Below are 19,142 nucleotides of genomic sequence, written 5' to 3' on the forward strand. Positions count from 1 at the left end.
CCTGGAGGTTGTCATTCTAAGCGAAGTAAGTCAAAGAAAGGCAAATACCATACGATACCACTTATATGTGGAATCTAAAAAAAAAAGGACACAAATGAACTTATTTACAAAACAGAGACAGACTCACAGACATAGAAAACAAACTTATGGTGACCAGGGGAGAAAGGGGGTGGAGAGGAATAAATTGGGAGTTTGGGATTTGCAGATGCTAACTACTATATATAAAAGAGATAAATAATAAGGTTCTACTGTATAGCACAGGGAACCAAATTCAATATCTTGTAATAGCCTATGATGAAAAAGAATATGAAAAGGAATATATCTATGTGTAACTGAATCATTCTGCTGTACACCAGAAATTAATACAACACTGTAAATTGATTATACATCAATATAAAAACTGGTTGTAAAATGTAAGGGACAGACTAGGTTTAAATAAACCTATAATTTACCCTCCCTGCTCCATTTGAAGCCTCCTATCATGATTTTTAATGAGCAGACAGAAAAATAGCTGCCTCAAGATAATGAGAAAAAAGTCCTAATGTTGCATAACATAATTTGGGAGTGAGCTTGTCTGATTTCCCATCCTTTCTATATATTTTTGCGGGGAGAAAATACTTATTCACTGAAGTGAAAGTTCGGGCATGGCAAAGCCTTGTGCAGACTGATGCACAACTTACCACCTTGCTACTCAAAGCACGGTCCCCAGACCCAAGCATTGGCATCACCTGCATGTTTGTTAGAAATGGATGATCTTGTACACTGGATCTACCAAATTTGAATCTGTATTTTAACAAGATCCCTGGGTGATTTGAGAAGTAGCACTTTATAGTGCTCACACCTTGTTGTTTCTCCCCCTTTTTTGATTAATCTGGACAGAGATAATGCAATTGTTTGAACACAGATGGCTTTGGGTAATCTCTGTGATGACGAACTTAATGTGCTACTCTCTCTTTTTCTACCAGCCATGTGATCCTAGGCCACCCACCAATGCTTGCTGTCCTAGGAAATGATGCTACACTATACTTAACTATATGGAATGCACATTTATCTACATGTATCTACATGAACTGCATCTGGAGACTTGTCGCTCAGTAAAATTACACACTATACACCAAGGCTTTGTGTGCGATTGAACGGGAAGCTGACAAGCTACTAACACTTCTGAAAGAAAACCTGTGAGAAATATTCCATTTTACCACTAGGTGGAAATAGAGTAATTTTGAGCATAATTTTTCCAGGGCCATGAACTACTGCAGGAGAACTTTGTAAGCTGAAAGGGACTTAAGAAATCATTTAGTCTGATTTTTACACTCTTAATGCCATAGCTGGGAAACCTGAAGTTCAGAGATATTAAGAAAAGAGTTAGAGTTGCATCTGTCTTACAACTAGTTGTCACCTAGAGCCATTGGGGGAAGATTTGCTAGTAATTGTGGGTCCTTTAACCATTTTCATCCACAAGAAGAATGTGTTATTGATCTCTAGCATGAAAGAACACTTGATGTGAGTTTCTGTGCTTTCTCTAAAACTAATGACCAGCACCATTCTGTACGCTTGTAAGGAAAGGCTAAGATAAAACAATTGTTCCTTGTTCCCTCTATTGTAATGTAATTAATCTCAATCAAGTGATAATTCTCCCTTTTTGCAGTAAAGATATACTCAACCATCCTGTTGACTGAAAAAATGCACAACCTAAAAGTTGAGAATTATGCTTCACTCAGCAGAATTTCTGAGGACTTAAGCCTGGGATACAGCCTCTCAGAGAATTCCGAGGGTCTGTTCCAAAGAGGTAAGGGAGGAGCCGGGATATAGAGGAGTTTTTGCAGGGGGAAAAAAAAAAACCAACCATGTAGTTGAACATCAAAAGACTACTGCTAAACACAAAAACCAGACATCTCAAGTTAATGATTTTAGTGCTTTTCTTTGTATGGGAAGATGCAAGAGTCAGGGCTCACTGAAATTATTCCTTTGATATGCATTATCTAGGGCCAGTGTCCTGTTTTTTCTCCATCCTGAACCCCCTCTGGTCACACATCAGAGCGGCTGCAGTGGCTGATGGCTTGATGGCTGTAACATCCTCTGTTCACTGCAGGAGATACTTTTCATCCACACACTCCTCACATCAAAGAGTGTGTTTGAAAGTTAAGTTTTAGGCAATGCCTCTGGTTTAAAAACTATTTCTTAAGTACCTAAGTATTCAGTACTATAGTGCCATTTTCCTCTTAATATTTCGGTAGCATGGTTGATTATGATAATCTAAAAATTAGTATTCCAGTACTGAGTCCTGGCTATTATTACCGTATTCTATACAAAAATTGACAAAACATGTTGAACTAGCACATTAAGAACATAAATCTGAACACACAGGAGATGCTGCTCCAGGAGGCACAAGCAGCGGGCTGCCCTAATTGTCTGGAAGCCAGCACTTAACGTTGATGAGCAAATGATGCTCTCAGCTGCCCTCAGGACATGACCATTTTCTGAGCAGGAGAGCCTCAGATGTGGGATATGCAGGTCATTAGTGGCACAACTATATGGCTTGAGTCACTCAGTATTAAAATGGTACCACAAGGAAAACTGGGCTGATCCTAAAATCAGGCAGGAACTTGAAAGGGATACAGTGCAGGGGAGTGAACATCCTGAGGCATGCGGGAAGACGACAGACCAACCTGAGATTTCAGTTTGTTAAGGAAGGTATAAGTCTCTTGGTATAATTCAGGGGACTGTCGCCTCTAGTCTTCATCTCATGAAGAGGACGGAGAGCTAGAGGCAGCCATGTGTGGTCCTATTTCACAAGGTCTTGAGTAAGAAAGACCTGGGCAGGCATTCTGGCTCTGCAAACTTTCCCTGCCTGGTTTCTCTTAAAAAAAAAAAAAATTGGGATAAGACTCCTTATCAAAAATGTAGTGGCGATCAGAGTTAATGGGTATAAAGTGGCCAGGAGGTAGAGCATCCAGCACAAGTTGGCACTCAATAAATGGACCCCATCTCCACCAAGGTAGCTACCTTTTCTGTGTGGCAGCTTCCTCACCTCACCCCACCTCACTTCCACAGGGACCCAGGAGCACAAAGCAAGATGCCTTGACAAGTGCACTTTGAAAATTACAACATTCTACACAAAAAATCAGGGTACTGTCGTGATTAAAGGCGAAGAGGAAATGCAATGATGTCTAAAGACTTAGGAGTCAGAGGGGACACTGAAAGGGCTCACTCAGCTGAAAATACAAATAATAAAACATACTTGAACAAGAACATTTAATAGCAATGGCAGTCACATAACCTGACACCTTCTACCTAGTTTGAGTTTGGAAATCAAACTTTCTGGGACACCTCCACCTACCCAACACCTTCTGATTAAAGGATCTATCTCAACTCAGGTATATACCCATTCTTGAGGCGCCAGTTGTGCCGGGGGTGGTTTGAGGGTGGGGAGAACAGGTTCTCCCCCGAGGGTGTGGGATGCGGGTTTGTCCGATGACCATGAACCAAGACGAGGGAGACAAAGAAGTTATCAATAATCTGTCAAGACCAGACTCTTGAGCAATCCATTCCTGCCATGGGAGCCCAGCGAAGGCTAGCTGATTCGTTGGGGGTGTTTTGAACGGAAGAGGGGCGACGGATCGGCGGGCCCGGGAGAGCGGGCCAGGCCCGCCCGTAGCCCCTTGGCTTCCTGGGCGTGAGGAGGCACGGGAACTTGCAGGGCTGGCGCCCGGGGCGGCGTGGGGCGCGACGCGCGAGTCCCAGCTTGCAGGAGGCTCCGGAGGAGCCCTAGCATCTGGGGCAGGTGGGGCGGGTTCGCACATCCGGACCCCGGGAGCGACGCCCGGGGGCGCGGGGGGGCGGGGCTCGGCGGGCGAGGCGTGCTTCTCATTGGCCGCCGGGCGCCGCCCCCCGCGCGCGCGCCGCCTTTATAAGCAGCCGCGGTGGGCCGAGCGCCCGCACGCCAGACTCCCGGCGCCCGACCCTCTTCTGCTCGCTCCGCACGCCCGCCGGCGCCCACCATGGCCACCATTCAGCAGCTGGTAGGAAGATGGCGCTTAGTGGAGAGCAAAGGCTTTGATGAATACATGAAGGAAGTAGGTGAGGTTCCCCACCATGCGGCGCTGCAACGTGGCACGTGTGTATCGGTCTGTCTGTAGGTCCCCTTCGGCGCGCTGGGCTCAGCGGCCCGGCATGCTCGCACCTAAGCCGACCCCTTCACCCCTCTTCCACCTCCCAGCAGTCAGGCGAGCGGCAGCCGGGCGCCTCCTGCCCGCCCCAGGATTCCCGGGACCATCTGCTTCGTGATCCACCCAGCTCTCTGCTGCCTTCCCCGGGTCCACGCGGTACCCCGCACTGCTTGTGCCCTTTAGCGCGCTCACCTCCCCCCCACCTCAAGCTTCACTTCTTTCGACCCCTCTTCACTTTCCCTGTTTTTCTCTTTCCCACCACTTCACCTCCCTACTTCTGTCACCATCCTCTCTCGCACTGGCTCTATCGTGGCCGCACCCACTCCCCCTTGCCCTTTCTGCCGCATCTTTAGTTCCTGGATGGCGCATGTGGCCCCCTCCCTCTCCACCGGGGCGCGGTGTCCAGGAGAAATCCTTGAGCGTCTGAATGGAGCTACAGCTTCAGCTTTCATTCCGCTTTCGGCTGCATCTCCCTCATCCCCAGGTCCTCCGCCCTCCCTTGCTGGGTGAACGGGGCGGTTTGGGTTGGCGCAGCCCCCGGTGGAGCGTCTATGCATCCTCGCTTCCAAGCTCCAGAGCGGCGCTCACAGGCCTGGAGCTGGCAGCGCACACCCTCTGCCGGCACTGCCGGGCTGGGCGTCGCGGTGAGCGGGTGGCCTGTGGGAAGATCGCGGTGAGGTCGTCTGTCCCCGGGTTGGCCGTGCGCTGCAGCCCTGGCCTCAGCATCTTAAGGGTGAGGGGCAAAGAGGCAGTTAGTGGGCTTTGTTGGGAAACCGCAGTCAGCGATGCCGGACCCTCCTGAGGCTGCTTTCCAGCAGCATCCAAGATGGGTGTGGCCCTGCCCAAGACACTTGACTTTTCACAAGCCTTCAGGGGAGTCTCTGTAGGAAGATTCAAGTTCCTGTACTCAAGTAGTGCTTGATTTTCTGTTATCTTCTTCCTAAGCCAGTGATAACGATTGCATGCTGGTTGAGACATTGGGTAGATTAGCAAACAAAAGTGAATCTTTGTCACAGGCCCCTAGGATGGTGTAGACAGCAAAGATCATATCTTAGACACCTGCTAGAACTGGGGATGCTTTAGAAACTGCTCTCCCCCAAATGTTAACATGACTGCTTTCTGGTGCAGAAGTCACTACAAAGACCTAAGCCCTGAAGTATTTCAGAAACACTCCGTCACTGGCCTTTATGCACGACAGTGACTGGTTAAGGCTGGCCGTGTGGTGAATCTTGAGTCTATATTTATGATCCTTGTGAGTAAAACAAGAAGGCAATGGGTTTTTTTCCCACTGTAAACCTGGATCAAAGTGACTCTGGAAAAAGTTACCTACTGCACTCGTATTGAAGAAATCCAGCATTTATATTGTGTTTACCTGTGTGAGGACCGAACAGAGAAGGCTGTTTCTTTGCCCACTGAAAGTGAATGTGTTTATCAGATGGCTTGTTTCCAGAGTTCTGTGGACAAGAAGGTTGTCAAGGCTCAATTCATTAGAGAGCAATCAAGGTGTGGGAAGAGCAGAGTCCTTTATTTGGCCAAAGTGAGAATAAATAATGGCTCAACTAACAAAACAAGGCACCAGCCCCAAGCTGGCAGACTAGAAGGCTCCAGGGGGACATTTCAAGCCTGGCTGAGTGTTCATCATCAGGCCAGTTATTCTGCTTACATTGTAGTCTCCTCATCTGTGAAACCAGGATTTGGCATCAAGCTGTTTCCTTCCCAATGTTAATATTAAGGGGAAATACCCAGGTTATAAATTAAATATGGTATCAGTTTAGTATTTGAGGCACACAGCTTTGAAATAGTTACTATTTTTGAGAGTAAGATTTTTCCTCTTTGTTAGCATCATGATTGTGCAATTAACTTTTTTGTATATATATATTTATTGAAATATAGTCAGTTTACTGTGCAATTAACTCTTAAAACTTTGTGCAGTTTGAATGTCTCAGGACTGAGTTTGATTTTGTGTACTCTGTTAATCAAATATTTATCAAGGGCCATTTCTCTACCTGGAGTCATATAATATGATAGTTGGCAGAACTGAGGAAATTGTGGAAGTCCAGCTATCTTCCCTAACTTTTTGAAGGCCAGCATAACATGGTGGCCAAGAGCTGAGATTTGGAGCCAGACCACATGCAGTGTTGGATTCCAGCCCCATCCCTTCCTAGCAAATAAGCTTGGGTAAGGTACTTCAGTGCCTCACCTTCTCATCTGTAGAACGGGGACAGTGCTCTCCACCTCTCACAGGGTCGTTGCAAGGCTTCTATGAATATATGTCAAGCGCTGGCGCATGGTGAGTCCTGGATGTGTGTTCACAGTTGTTACTCATAAGTGAATAAGTGAAAATGTGTGCAGCATGGTGTTTGCAGTGGAGTTACTGCTTTTATGTAAATGATAACTTCAGTCTCAGTGTTGTTTAACGTGATCTGACATTCTACAGGAGTGGGAATGGCTCTGCGAAAAATGGGTGCAATGGCCAAGCCAGATTGTATCATCACTTTTGATGGCAAAAACCTCAGCATAAAAACTGAGAGCACTTTGAAAACAACACAGTTTTCCTGCAGCCTGGGAGAGAAGTTCGAAGAGACTACAGCTGATGGCAGAAAAACTCAGGTCAGTCATAACTTATCTTATAAAATCATGGAAGCTTCTACAATGGCAGATTGTATTAATAACATTCGGTTTATAGGCAAAAATTTAATGAAAAAGGCTGAAATTATTTTATGAATTGAGTTTCGACAAATTAGTTGAAAGTACCAGTTTCACAACTTAATCTATTTTGTAAAAATAGTTTAGGGGACATGAGAGAGAATGACCATCTCTTATGTGCATCTAGATTGGAAAGCATAAATTATATTTTGACTAAATCGGTATCGGTTAATGAAGTAGACTCAGAAGGGAAGAGGAGGTTATGAGTCACGGAAACTCTCTTGTAATGTACTTTGGAACATTCAGAAGTACACTTTATTTTGGCAGACTGTCTGCAACTTTACTGACGGTGCATTGGTTCAACATCAGGAATGGGATGGGAAAGAGAGCACAATAACAAGACGGTTGGAAAATGGGAAATTAGTGGTGGTAAGTGCCTAACCTCTTGTGTCTTATTGGGCTTCTCCTTTGTCCCTGGGCGTCTTTGTCAAGGGTTTGGATGGGAGGAGGTCATTAGGATTATTTATTTAAATATTTAATTTACTGGAGGTACTGGGGATTGAACCCAGGACCTTGTGCATGCTGAACCACACACTCTACCACTGAGCTATACCCTCCCCTGGGCTTCTCGCTTGAAGTTTGTAGTTCATGTAACTGTTCTGTATCACTGATCATGAATAGGAGAACTAGGTTTTATGAAGAAAAAAAATGCAAAATAACGAGATAAATACAAGAACACTAATAACTAAGAAAGCCCTTTGTGGTGATAGAGAAGTGAGATGATGCAGCGGAGGATGTAATGGAAGCTGGGCTTAGCCCGTGCTCTGCTGCTACATGACAGTACAGGCACACCCTAGAGATGCTGCAGGTTCGACTCCAGACCACGGCAATAAACCAAGTATCGCAATAAAGTGAGTCATGTAAATGTTTTTGGTTTCCCAGTGCATATAAAAGTCATGTTTACACTATCAGTGTAATAGCATTATGTCTGAAAAAGCAATGTACATACTTTAACTTAAAAAATACTTTATTGAGGGGAGGGTATAGCTCAGGGTAGAGTGCATATGTAGCATGCATGAGACCCTGGGTTCAATCCCCAGTACCTCCATTAAATAAACAAACAAACAAACAAACTCAATTACCTCCCCCCACCAAAAAAAAAAAAAAAAACTTTATTGCTAAAAACTGCCCCCAAATTACAATAGTAGTAGGAATGATCACTAAGCACAGATCACCATACCAATATGATAATAATGAAAATGTTGAAGTATTGTGAGAATTATCAAAATGTGACACGGAGACAAGAAGTGAGCAAATGCTGTTGGAAAAATGGCACCAATAGATTTGTTAAAGGCAGGGTTGCCTCAAACCTTCAGTTTATGAAAAAATAACTATATAATCTTGGGCATACATTTTTCCGTTTCTTTAAAATGATGACTAGTATCTGCCAAGATTAAACGAATAGTTTAGATACTGCAAATCAATATTTAGTTTTCAGCAAAACATAGGAACGTCCTAAGCAAAAGAGCAGGTTCTAGCTTTTCAAACCCAACAATCCTAAAGTGCATTTTCTCCGTCTGTGAAGTAGATGACAAGGTTTTGTAGGGTTCTGATCCTAACATTTAACTACCACCATTGTTCTGTGATGCAAGACTATCCTGACTCTTTAATATCATTCTTCCTCCCAGGAGTGCGTCATGAACAATGTCACTTCTACTCGGGTCTATGAAAAAGTAGAGTAAAAATTCCAGCATCATTTTGGACAGGAATTAGCTGCGAGGATGAACACGCTCAGTTCAATGAGCAAATCTCCATACTGCTTTTTTTTTTCATTACTGTGTTCAATTATCTTTATCACAAACATTTTACTTCAACTGTTTCAAAGTGTTGAATTAATCAGGATTCTCCCTTTGGTTAGTAAATAAATCTGTTTGTGCTATACCAGTGTTGTATGCTTTTTTTTTTTTTTTAACTTTATAAAAGGAAACTAGTGATGAATTTTTAACGATCTTGAATTGAATAAATTCTGGGGTAGCCTTGAAGCATCACATTGAGATTATATTTTGTTAATTTATATGTAGAGCTATGTCTGTGGCAGATATACTACCAATCATTTAAGCTTGCCCAGCACTATGTGAACTTTGTATCAACTCAAGAATCTCAAATTTCTGGCAGAGACTATTCTCATTAAAAAATAGCTACGTAAACTTTATAATTTAAATGTTAGAATAAAATTGAAATTACCGTCATGGACTAATGATTGTACTTTTAACGGGTGCTTATAACTATTACTCAGGAATTCTGCAGCCAGAAACTCATTTAATAAACTTTCTGAGGACCTACCGTGTGCCAGGCAGTCTTTCAGAAGTTAAGATATATCTAAAAACAAGGACAAATCATTGCACTTAAACTGTGACAAGAAGCACTCAGCTTTGAAAGAATACAGTGTGCTCATTAACAAAAGCTGTAAAAGTAATACAGCTCTAAAAAAGACTTGGGTGTATATTTAAAGGATAACTAGAATTTTGGTGACTCCTGTCCAATTTCCCAAACCCAAATAACAAATATCTACAGTCCACATTTGGAGAAATCCCTGTAGGCACTGGGCTAAAGCTACGTGTATGATCCTCCGAGCAATATTTAGGGGAGCTACTACCATTATCTCTGTTCTGCAAATAAGAAAACAGGTTTTTGACTAGCTAACTTGTTCAAGGACAGGATGCCACAGAGCTGGAGTGGGAACCTCCCCATCTGACTGAGTCCAGTCATGACTGATCAATCGTTCTACAACACTGCCTCTTCTCACCTTGTATAAAGATCCTGAGTTTAAAGTCCCTAAATACAATAATCGATATTTTTCTGAAACCACCCTCCATGCACTGAAATGTTAGCCAGTAAGAATCTTAAGAATTACTGAAAGCTAGTAATCCATGAAAGGTCGGACTCGCTGATGCTCTAGCCCTGTGCATCAATACATAGCAGTGGCTACACGTGGCTGTTGAACACTTGAAATGTGACTAGTCTGAATTGACATGTGCTGTAAGTAAAACACAAGTCAGATTGAAGGAACTTGCTACTGAAACAAAGGAAAATGCCTCTGATTTTTTTATATTGATTACATGTTGAAATAACATTTTTGGATATAGTTGGTTACTTAAATACCATACATTAATAAAAATTTTCCCTGTTTCTTGCCTTTTTAAATGTGGCTAGGGAATATTTAAAAATTACATGTGTTGGCATTTTTTGACCCCGATTTTTTGTTGCACATTGCTGCTCTAGACTTCCTTTTCTATTTGAATTTCCATCTTGCTTGTTTTAGTCTCCCTGCTAGAGTTCCCCTTTCATCCCCCTTTTCCACTTCTAACAATAGTGTACATTTATATGACTCTCCCTGTGCTTTTAAGAGTTCCATAATTCTCAGAAACACTCTAGATGATGTGTATGAATATTGTTTTCTGCATTATTTAGATGAGGAAACCGAGTCTTAGGGTCTAGGTTATGGTCTCAAGCCTTACCTGAAGGTCAGAGGACGGACTGGAGCACGCGTTCATCTGACTGTTCATCAAACTTGTGCCACCAGCACCCTATTCTAGTGCCCGTATTTCTTCAGTTTTGCGGACTGTGGACATTTGCCAGAGAGAGTCGACTCATGTTTCTCACATGGGGGATGTGCTGACATTTCAGGCGAGAGAACTTTTCATGGCTCTAGGCCGTGGCACGCATTGTAGGACTCAGTGTCCTAAGATCATTTCCACAAAATGCCCATAACACCCGCCGGTCTACCCCAAGTACCCTCTGCCTTTCCAGGTGTCCTCTAAAGTTATGGCACCACACCTAGTTGAGAACCACTGGGGAGAACAAATGTACCTTAACTTTATACATTTACCCTTCTTTCTGCTAAACCATCCTTTAGTGTCAATTCTCCCCTTATCAGAAATTTAAACTAGTGCCTTCATTGAATATTCGTATTTTCCTTAACTGGGATGGATTCTGTCTAGTTCTGTAAAACACAGGATGTGTCTGGAGTTTCACCTTTCCCCCAGATCTGTCAGATCTCAAGGCTTCTTCTTCTCAAGGCTTCAACACTTTATTGCCGATAACCTACCGAACATTTCCCCATGGAGGTTATGTTTAATTTCAAACTAGTTTAATCTTTCTAAGATTTAGTGTGATGATTTAAATATTTGGGCATAAGAAGCAGAAAGTCCTGGCATCCAATTCTGGCTCCCTACCCTTTAAGAATTGTGTGATTTAGGGCAAGTTACTTAACTTCTCTGATTCCTAGTTACAGCCTTTGTGAAAAGATACCACATTGCCTGACTCAGAGAGTTGTTTTAAGCATGAAATGAGTTAATGTACAAAAAGCACTCAGCCCAAGGCCCAGCACACAGTAAAGGCTTCGTGTCTCTCCAGTACTGCCCAAGAGAACTTTCTGCCGTGATGGAAAAGCTCTGTACTATCCACACTGTTTAACACATCAGCACTAGCCATGTGTAGGTGGGTGTTTGAGGTTTTGAAATATGGCAAATGCAACCGAGGAATTGAATTTTAAGTTTTATTTAATTTTTATTAATTAAAATGTACATTTAAATGCCCACATGTGGTTAGTAACTGCTGATTTGACAGCACAGGACACTCACCTCATATTTTCCAAAGTCAAATTTCTTATTTTAATTCCAAACCTACTCCTCTTGTGGTGATCTCCATCTCAATCCATGGGAATGTTATTTTTCCACTTCTCCAGCTAAACATTTTGGAATAATATTTAATTCCCATCTTTCCCGTGCCATACTAATCCACTAGCAAATTAATTTAGCTTTACCTTCAGAATGTATCTAGAATTCAAGTACTTCTCACCTCTTCCACAGATGCCACCCTGGTTCAGACTCCACCATCATCTCTCCCCTGATCTCCGTGTTTGCATTTTTATGCTTCCAGAGCTATCATTTTAAAATACATATTAAAATATGTCACTCCTCTTGTGAGAACACTCCACTGGCTTCTCATTTCATTCAGAGTAGAAGCCGAAGTATTTGCAGAGGTCTTATCTGATCTTGAGGGTAACTCCCAACTTCCTGACATCTCCTCTCCTCCTGGTTTCTTTTCCTACCCCTCTCCTGTCAAACATTCCTCTCCAGTAGACCACTGTTGACATACGTATGCCCCTGCCTCAGGGCCTTTGCACCTACCATTGCTGCTGCGCCTACTGTTGCTTGTGCCTGTAACAATCTACCCTCGGAAATCTGCAGCCCAGGCTGTCTTAGTTTTCTCACTTCCTTTAAGTCTCTTCTCAAATGTCACCCTAGCAGTGAGTCACTCCCAGATCACACTATGTAAAATAGCTACCACTCCTCCCCCAGAGTCTCTGTTCCCCTATGAGAGCCTTGTGCTTATCACCAACCCTGATGTTTACTTGGTCTGTGGTTTTTCAAACAAAATTTTTGGTTATTATCTGCCTCTTTCACTGGAAAGTCAGCTCCATGAGGAAAGGGCTTTGTGTTTACAGTGTTCTCTGTCACTCAGTTGGGAAACAACCTAGCACACAGAAAATAAATGTCTGTTAAGTGAATAAATTCATTAAGAAATTAATGGCTCCCTTGTGCTACTTAACACATTTTAAAATTACGTAAGACCCTTTATGATTTTGCTTCAATCTACTTTCTTTTTTTAAACTATATTTTGTGCCTTTGTACAAATCATTCGACTTAATCAGGTCTCTTACTCACCCCAGAAGTAGTGTGCTTGATGACTGCAGAATATGAATGTTTGAAACAAGACAGTGAGGAATTCAGTCTTATTTCTGAACTGGTCTGCCATGACATCCTGCCCCACCAGGAACTGGGCTGCCCGATCAACGTATCAAATTTCTTTTACTACAGCTGAGTATTCTGCCAACAGGTAATGTCTGTCAAACAGAGCTTGACCCGAATTGTTCGTGGAACATGCTGCAGATTAGACACAATTTACCACAAGTGAAATGGTTTAACAGAAACCAAATTCTCACCAAAGAAAAATGTACAGGCAGGAGATGACTTAACTTTTTTGGATTATGTCCTTGAACTCTGAGGGCATCGGCTGCTCTCTTCAAGCAGAATATGAATGCCTAAGGATGCCTGATTGTGGTGAATGTCCCCTGTGAAATCTCTGCGGGCAATATGAGGCTTTGCTATATGCTGGTGTAATTATATCGCATTTATTGCTACATTAGCAGTATCTTAAGTCTTAATCTCTTCAACTGTTTTCTCAAAATTCTGATATTTGAAATTATGCTAGGACCATAAAAAGGTTGGGAACCATATTTTTAGCACCTAGATTTTAGTGTTGCCAGTTCATTTGAGGTTCTTATTCAATTCTTGCTGCTTATTATTCGATGATTCTTAATATCTATTGTACTTAAAATTCACTTTAAAGTTTACAAAAATAATTATAGCTTTTCCCTGGGTTTCACGGACTCACTGTTTTTCTTTTTTGTTGTTGCCCTCTTAGAATTCACTGCCGTTAGGTGTGTCATGTGTGATGTGGGTTAGTAAGAAGAACTGATGAAGATGGCGGATGGGTTTAAAAAGCTGGGTGACACATATTTGAAATATTGTGAAAGGTTGAGTGGGTATGACACATCACTGGTCCCACAGCAACTGGAAAATAACCCGAATCATATGACATCTGGTCTGTCAGGCTCTGTCACCAGATTTTATGTGAACATTTACTTAGGAACAAGTCCGCCTCCACCTCCCATGCTCGTCCTCCCACACTGCACGCTTTGAAAATGTCTGAAAAGGAAATAATGTTTTTCAAAGAGTGCCTTTTAAAAGTGTCGGTGACCCATGATACAGGGAGCGAGACAGAGCAGGGCCTGGGTCCTTTTCCATGGAACTGACATTCTGAATCGTGTATATTTCATGAACTGAAAAGGTGAAATCTACATGATTAAAACAAGTAACACAGAGTGATAAATGCAGCAAGAAGACAAACCAAGCGGCGCTGTAGGAATTAGTAAAGTTGAAGCTGTTTATACGGGCTGCTCAGGAAGGCCTCTCTGGGAAGGTGTTGTTTGAATTAGACCTAAACAATGAGCGGCAGGTCGGCAAGTGACTTCTGGGGGCGCAGTTCCAGACAGGGGCCAGCAACCACAAGAGCCCTGTGTGGAGACAGAGGGGCAGAGTGACAGAAGCTGACTGACAGAGAAGCGATGCGGGACAAGATGTAGTCTGAGATTTGGGGACCTGCTAGCTCTAGTGAGGGGTCTGGGATTGTCTGAGGGTCAAGGGAAAATGCAGAGGGTCTCAAGTAGGAAATGCCAGATGGCTTAAAAAAAATACCCTAGTTTCACTCAGTCATGGGAAACTAGATATTTGGAATAACTTTTCTCACTAAAAACAACTGAAAATACTGGATAAAATATTTTTAAAAAATTTCCCTAAAGTGACAAAGAGCTAATAAAATACTGAGAAATTACCTGGCCTAGATCTGGGAAACCAGAGGCACAAGTTCAGCTAAGAGAGCCGATTTTGCCCTGAAGCATTTACTTGTGGCTTCAGAAAGAGTGGCCGAGAGGCTGAGCTGTACTTTTGGCAGCAAAGGAAACAATTGGCCCTTGTCTGATGGTAGGTGGGCTGGCTTCATCTTCTACTGCCTTAGAGGAAACAGTCCCTAATGGCTGAAAATTTAGTTATGAAGGTGTTCGTCAGTATGCTATTTACACTAGCAGAGAATTGGAAAGCACACAGCTTTCTACAAATTGGGGATTGGTCAAATAATTACGGTACGTCTATTCAATAAAACACAAACAGACATTAAAAAAAGTGACAAGACTACTGAGCCCGTGGAAAATGCCTCGTCATGCGCTGTAAGGTGAAAAAGTTCCTGACTATAAAATACTATGTACGTGTTGTCCCCTTTGTGTAACAATATGTGCACAGACGTAGAAAAATACAGAAAAATGCTAACTGTGGTCATCTCTTGAGATTGGGGTGATGTTTAATTTCTTATTTACTTGCTTATATATCTGTCATGAGAAAAATGCAAAAACCCGATGCAACTAGTGTTACATTTGTAATGATAAATGAGTAGTATAGTAGAAAATACAACGGAAAAGTACAAAGAAGAAAATAAATAGCCCTGGAAGTCTTACTTCCATAGAAAATCATTTTTAGTCTTTGGTTATGATGCATTGAAATAAATCTTTATGCATTTATGTGCGTATAGACCCAAAACATTTTATACATGGATCATACAACATAGTATTCTGTTGGTCTTACTTGTTTTTTCAAACACAAATAAATATAAATTCACAACTTTTTATCTTCGTGGTATTTAACTCTACTTCAACTTGATTATTTATTTTATCAATTTCCTATTGATACGTGTTTAAGTTTTTGAAAGTTTCAGTTATTAACAATACTTCAATGCACATTCATATACACTGATGTAATAAAATCATTAAAAATATTTTAAAAGTATTTGCCCCTTAGAAGGGTCCCAATAACACTTACTGAGTCTTACTTATAACACAGGCCAAGTATTGCCTGGCCACAGACAAAACTGACCTCACAAAGTTGTAGAGTGTAGTAGAATCTGGTTAAGGAAATATCTACCCTGCAAAATATTTTGCCCTCAAAGTGCACGTTAACTATATTAGCAAGGAAAACATCTTTTCCGTTATACAATGAAAAATCTAGAAGGAGGGAAAGATTGGTTCTAAAGTCAACCCTCATGGACAAGTTAAAGGACCAGTATCTTATTTATGATGGACAGTTTTGCTTTTTCCCATTTCCTGGGATTTATATAAGGCGGTGGTGTTGACTTGGGCAGAACTCCAAGGGCCTCCATTCTCATTCTCCTCAGTGTGGTTGACCCAGCTAGGTCATGTGGAACCTGTGAAGTCCACCATTGTGGCCCTGGTATTTGGTTTAGTTTGTTTCTTGCTTGGTTAATTTGTTGGTTTATTGATTCTCCAAGTAGGCCATTACTAAAAGAAGTATAAGAAAGAAAAATGCCAGGGATATGTTTCAGAGTTTCAGAACAGTAGCAATAAAGATAGTTCTTACACAGAAGTTTGGAAAAGTTACAAACAAGAGAATAAAGACTACTTTCATAATTTAGACAGAGTTGATTTGACAAAGGTTTTCAGTAAATCACATAACCAAATACAGAAGCTAAGCTTGCTGACTCAGACTATTGCACTAACCACTAAATTCAGCTTCCTCCCTTAGCTATATAGGGCAGAAGTACAGGAAGAGAAAAAAATGCCACTGTTTCTGGAACAGGCAAACTTTTGGAAAGTGGCCAGTTCTGGAGGTTGACCTGTGTAATGCATCATTTGACAGGATGTGTACCACACCCAGAAACCTTGGAGAAGTCATCATGACACAGACGAGATAATCTCAATGTGTTGAAATGATTAACAGGTCAGTAGAAGGTTCTGATGAGAACTTAAATTCTTTACTCTGGAAACAGGCAGTAATTCTAAGATCCCAGAACATTTAAATCAGTGTCAGTTCTCTTAGTTTGGGTAGTTTATGGGGAAATGGTATTGTTTCAATTTCACATATCAAGGGCACAGAGACACATAAAAAATAAGATAAAAGGCACCAGATTAGAATGAAGCAAAATGTTAATGAAGGCAATACATCCAAGAGATAATTTCATAAAAAATGTCATCCGAGTATTTGTCAAGTAGAGAATCACAACACCTCTAGCCTGTCTCTTATTTCACTATACCTAGATTTGTACACCTGCAGTCATTCTTTCTGGACCTAAGAGAAATCCTTTCTTTATACCAAGAACAAATTCATATACAAGTCAGTATTAGCTTTGCTTAATTAGTTGATGAGGTCTTTGAGTCCATCCCAATGTCAGCACGTCTGAGAAGGACTAGTTGCTTGTTTGGTTGATTCATGCAATTCAGCAAAGGTATGTGGAGCCCCTACAATGTGCCAGACATCGTGCTAAGGGTTGGGCATACAAAATCAAATAAAGGTGGAGCATCCTTGAATTCATGAGGCTTAGAGTCTAGAGGGAAAGATGGATACTAAACAAAAGATAATGTAATAATTCTGGATTGACATAATTGCTGGGAAGGACGAAACATGGTGATTGATGGGGAATAACAGCAGGAACCAATAATGGGCAGGTTAAGGAAGTTTTCTCTGGGGAGGAGAAATTTAAGTTGAAATCTGAAGGAATAAAAGGAGTCAGGCAGGAGAGGCCTGGGAAGAGTATTTCCAGCAGAATGAATAGCAAGTGCAAATGGCCTGAGGTAGAGTCATAGTAAAAGGTAGATACTCATATCCCAGTTCCTTGGGATAGATATATTTTTGAATTCAGAATTTGTTTTGCATCTTAGAAAGTTAATAGAGTGCATATATGATATGCATATATTAACCCATATATTATGTAACCTTCCCAGAGACACTTGGGGGCAGTACCCTGCAACCGAACACATTAATGTATCTGCAGTGGAACATGTAAATATTCACAGAAAATAGAGTAAGAAAAGACTATATATTTTTTGACATGGCCATGGGTCAGTCTACTTCAGGCTTTGCTGCCAAATGAGTTCATATCCAATAGGTTTTGCCACCAACTAAGTTACGAAAAAAAATTACAGTTATAGATCTGTAATTACTCCCATTTATCACAATTAATATGACTAACATCCAGTAATTCATTTATTCAACAAATTATGTTTTGAAGGCTTTTCTATGTTCCGGGTAGTGTTCTGAATGTCTAGCAATGTGTTCAACATGACATATTTTTTTCACAGGAAACCTACTATAAAAAATATAGCTATGTAAGTTTGAATGTTAATTTTCTGCTAATATAGTAAAATATTGCTAACAGCAGCTTAACAACAACAGAAGCAACAACAAATTCCAATAACCCAGCACAGAGCATCTTGGTGTGTAGGCTAACTTAGAAGAATCTAGAACCAAGTTCACGGTAAGCGGGCAGTGAGGCCCTAGAATCTATCATTGGTTTCCCTAAAAAAACCTTTCATGCAATGCTGTCTGGATCCCATTCAGAAGTTCCTGATATACTTGCTTTTTTAAAAATTTTATTTTGTATTGAAGTGTAGTTGATTTACAGTGTTAGTTTCAGATATACAGAAAAGCAGTTCAGTTACACATATACATATATTTTTTTCAGATTCTTTTCCATTATATGTTATTACAAGAAATTGAATATAGTTCCCTGTGCTATACAATTTGTTTATCTATTTTATACATGGTAATGTGTATCTGTTAATCCCAAACTCCTAATTTATATCTCTCCTGCCCTTTTCCCTTTGGTAACTATAGTTTGTTTTCTATGTCCATGAGTCTATTTTTGGTTTTGAAATAAGATTTGTATCATTTGTTTTAGATTCCACATATAAATGATATCATATGATATTTGTCTTTCTCTGTTTGACTTACTTTACTTAGTATGATAATCTCTAGGTCCATCCATGTTGCTGTAAATGGCATTATTTCATTCTTTTTTATGGCTGAGCAATATTTCATTCACATTTGCTTTTGAAAATTAAGGGGCCAAGAGTATATTTTGAATAATTCTTGCTCCAAATAATGAGTTTCAAGTCTGTTCTTGCATACAGCCATATACTAAAGCAAGAACTTTGTGTGCATAATTTCATTTAGTCTTAAAAATGAGGTAGATACAAGTATTATTTCCTTTTTACAAATCAAGAAACAGAGGTTTAAAATCAATTTGAACTGTGCACTGGATCTGCGTCTGTGGAACCAGGGAGCCTAAGAGTTTAACCTCCACCGGATACCGGTTGCTGTCCAGGGTGGTTAACAACCAGTGACAGGCAGGTGTGGAGTGAGAAAGCTTAGGTCTCTGGTATCAGGTTAGGACACCTCTGAGATGTAACTGACACTCCAGAGGTGCCTTGTGGATCAGGTTGAGCCAGCCTCCTGCAGATCTGCCAAGATCACACTCTGCCTTGGTTTCCTCTTCTTCCTGCTCCTACTTCCCCTCCTCCCTCGCCTTCCAGGTCTCTCCCAACTTCCTCTAGCAAACTGCGTGCCCCAAAAGTCTTGTTTCAGCATCTGCTTCTGCTTCTGCTTCTGAAGAACTCAGAACAGCCCTGCTGAGCCCTGGGGAATTCCTGATCCATGGAAACCATAAGAGATAATAATTGTTAATGATTGTTGTTTGCCACATGATTTGAGATGCTTTGATATGCAGAAATAGGCAGTCAGAACTGCCTGCAAGGCTGCAGTAAGTGTATACAGCAAGGATTTCCTAGTTTTCCTCAGCAGGATCTGTGGCTCAATCCATCCCCATCAGACAGACTCATATTCCGCAATGGGGTTTCCC

General features: G+C 41.4%; 1 protein-coding gene, 1 long non-coding RNA gene and 1 other non-coding gene across 3 annotated transcripts in view; 2 read left to right on the forward strand and 1 right to left on the reverse strand.

Annotated features, from left to right (window-relative positions):
• LOC141575574 (uncharacterized) overlaps positions 1 to 1,755 on the forward strand; it is a 70,055-nt gene extending 68,300 nt beyond the window's left edge. Inside the window, exon 3 of the long non-coding RNA XR_012503223.1 lies at positions 1,649 to 1,755. This is a non-coding gene — a long non-coding RNA (uncharacterized LOC141575574). The remainder of the gene's footprint in view (positions 1 to 1,648) is intronic.
• A 2,167-nt stretch (positions 1,756 to 3,922) lies between these two features.
• On the forward strand, positions 3,923 to 8,756 carry FABP5 (fatty acid binding protein 5). Its single transcript, XM_010951719.3, has 4 exons — positions 3,923 to 4,080; positions 6,607 to 6,779; positions 7,143 to 7,244; positions 8,504 to 8,756. Exons 1-4 carry the CDS (start codon positions 4,002 to 4,004, stop codon positions 8,555 to 8,557), a joined length of 408 nt encoding a protein of 135 aa, XP_010950021.1. The 5' UTR covers positions 3,923 to 4,001; the 3' UTR covers positions 8,558 to 8,756.
• TRNAL-CAG (transfer RNA leucine (anticodon CAG)) lies at positions 7,360 to 7,433 on the reverse strand. The gene has a single exon. It is a non-coding gene; the product is annotated as a tRNA-Leu (tRNA).
• Positions 8,757 to 19,142: the final 10,386 nt, after the last annotated feature.

Source organism: Camelus bactrianus, chromosome 29 (assembly GCF_048773025.1).
Source record: "Camelus bactrianus isolate YW-2024 breed Bactrian camel chromosome 29, ASM4877302v1, whole genome shotgun sequence".
NCBI lineage: Eukaryota > Metazoa > Chordata > Mammalia > Artiodactyla > Camelidae > Camelus > Camelus bactrianus.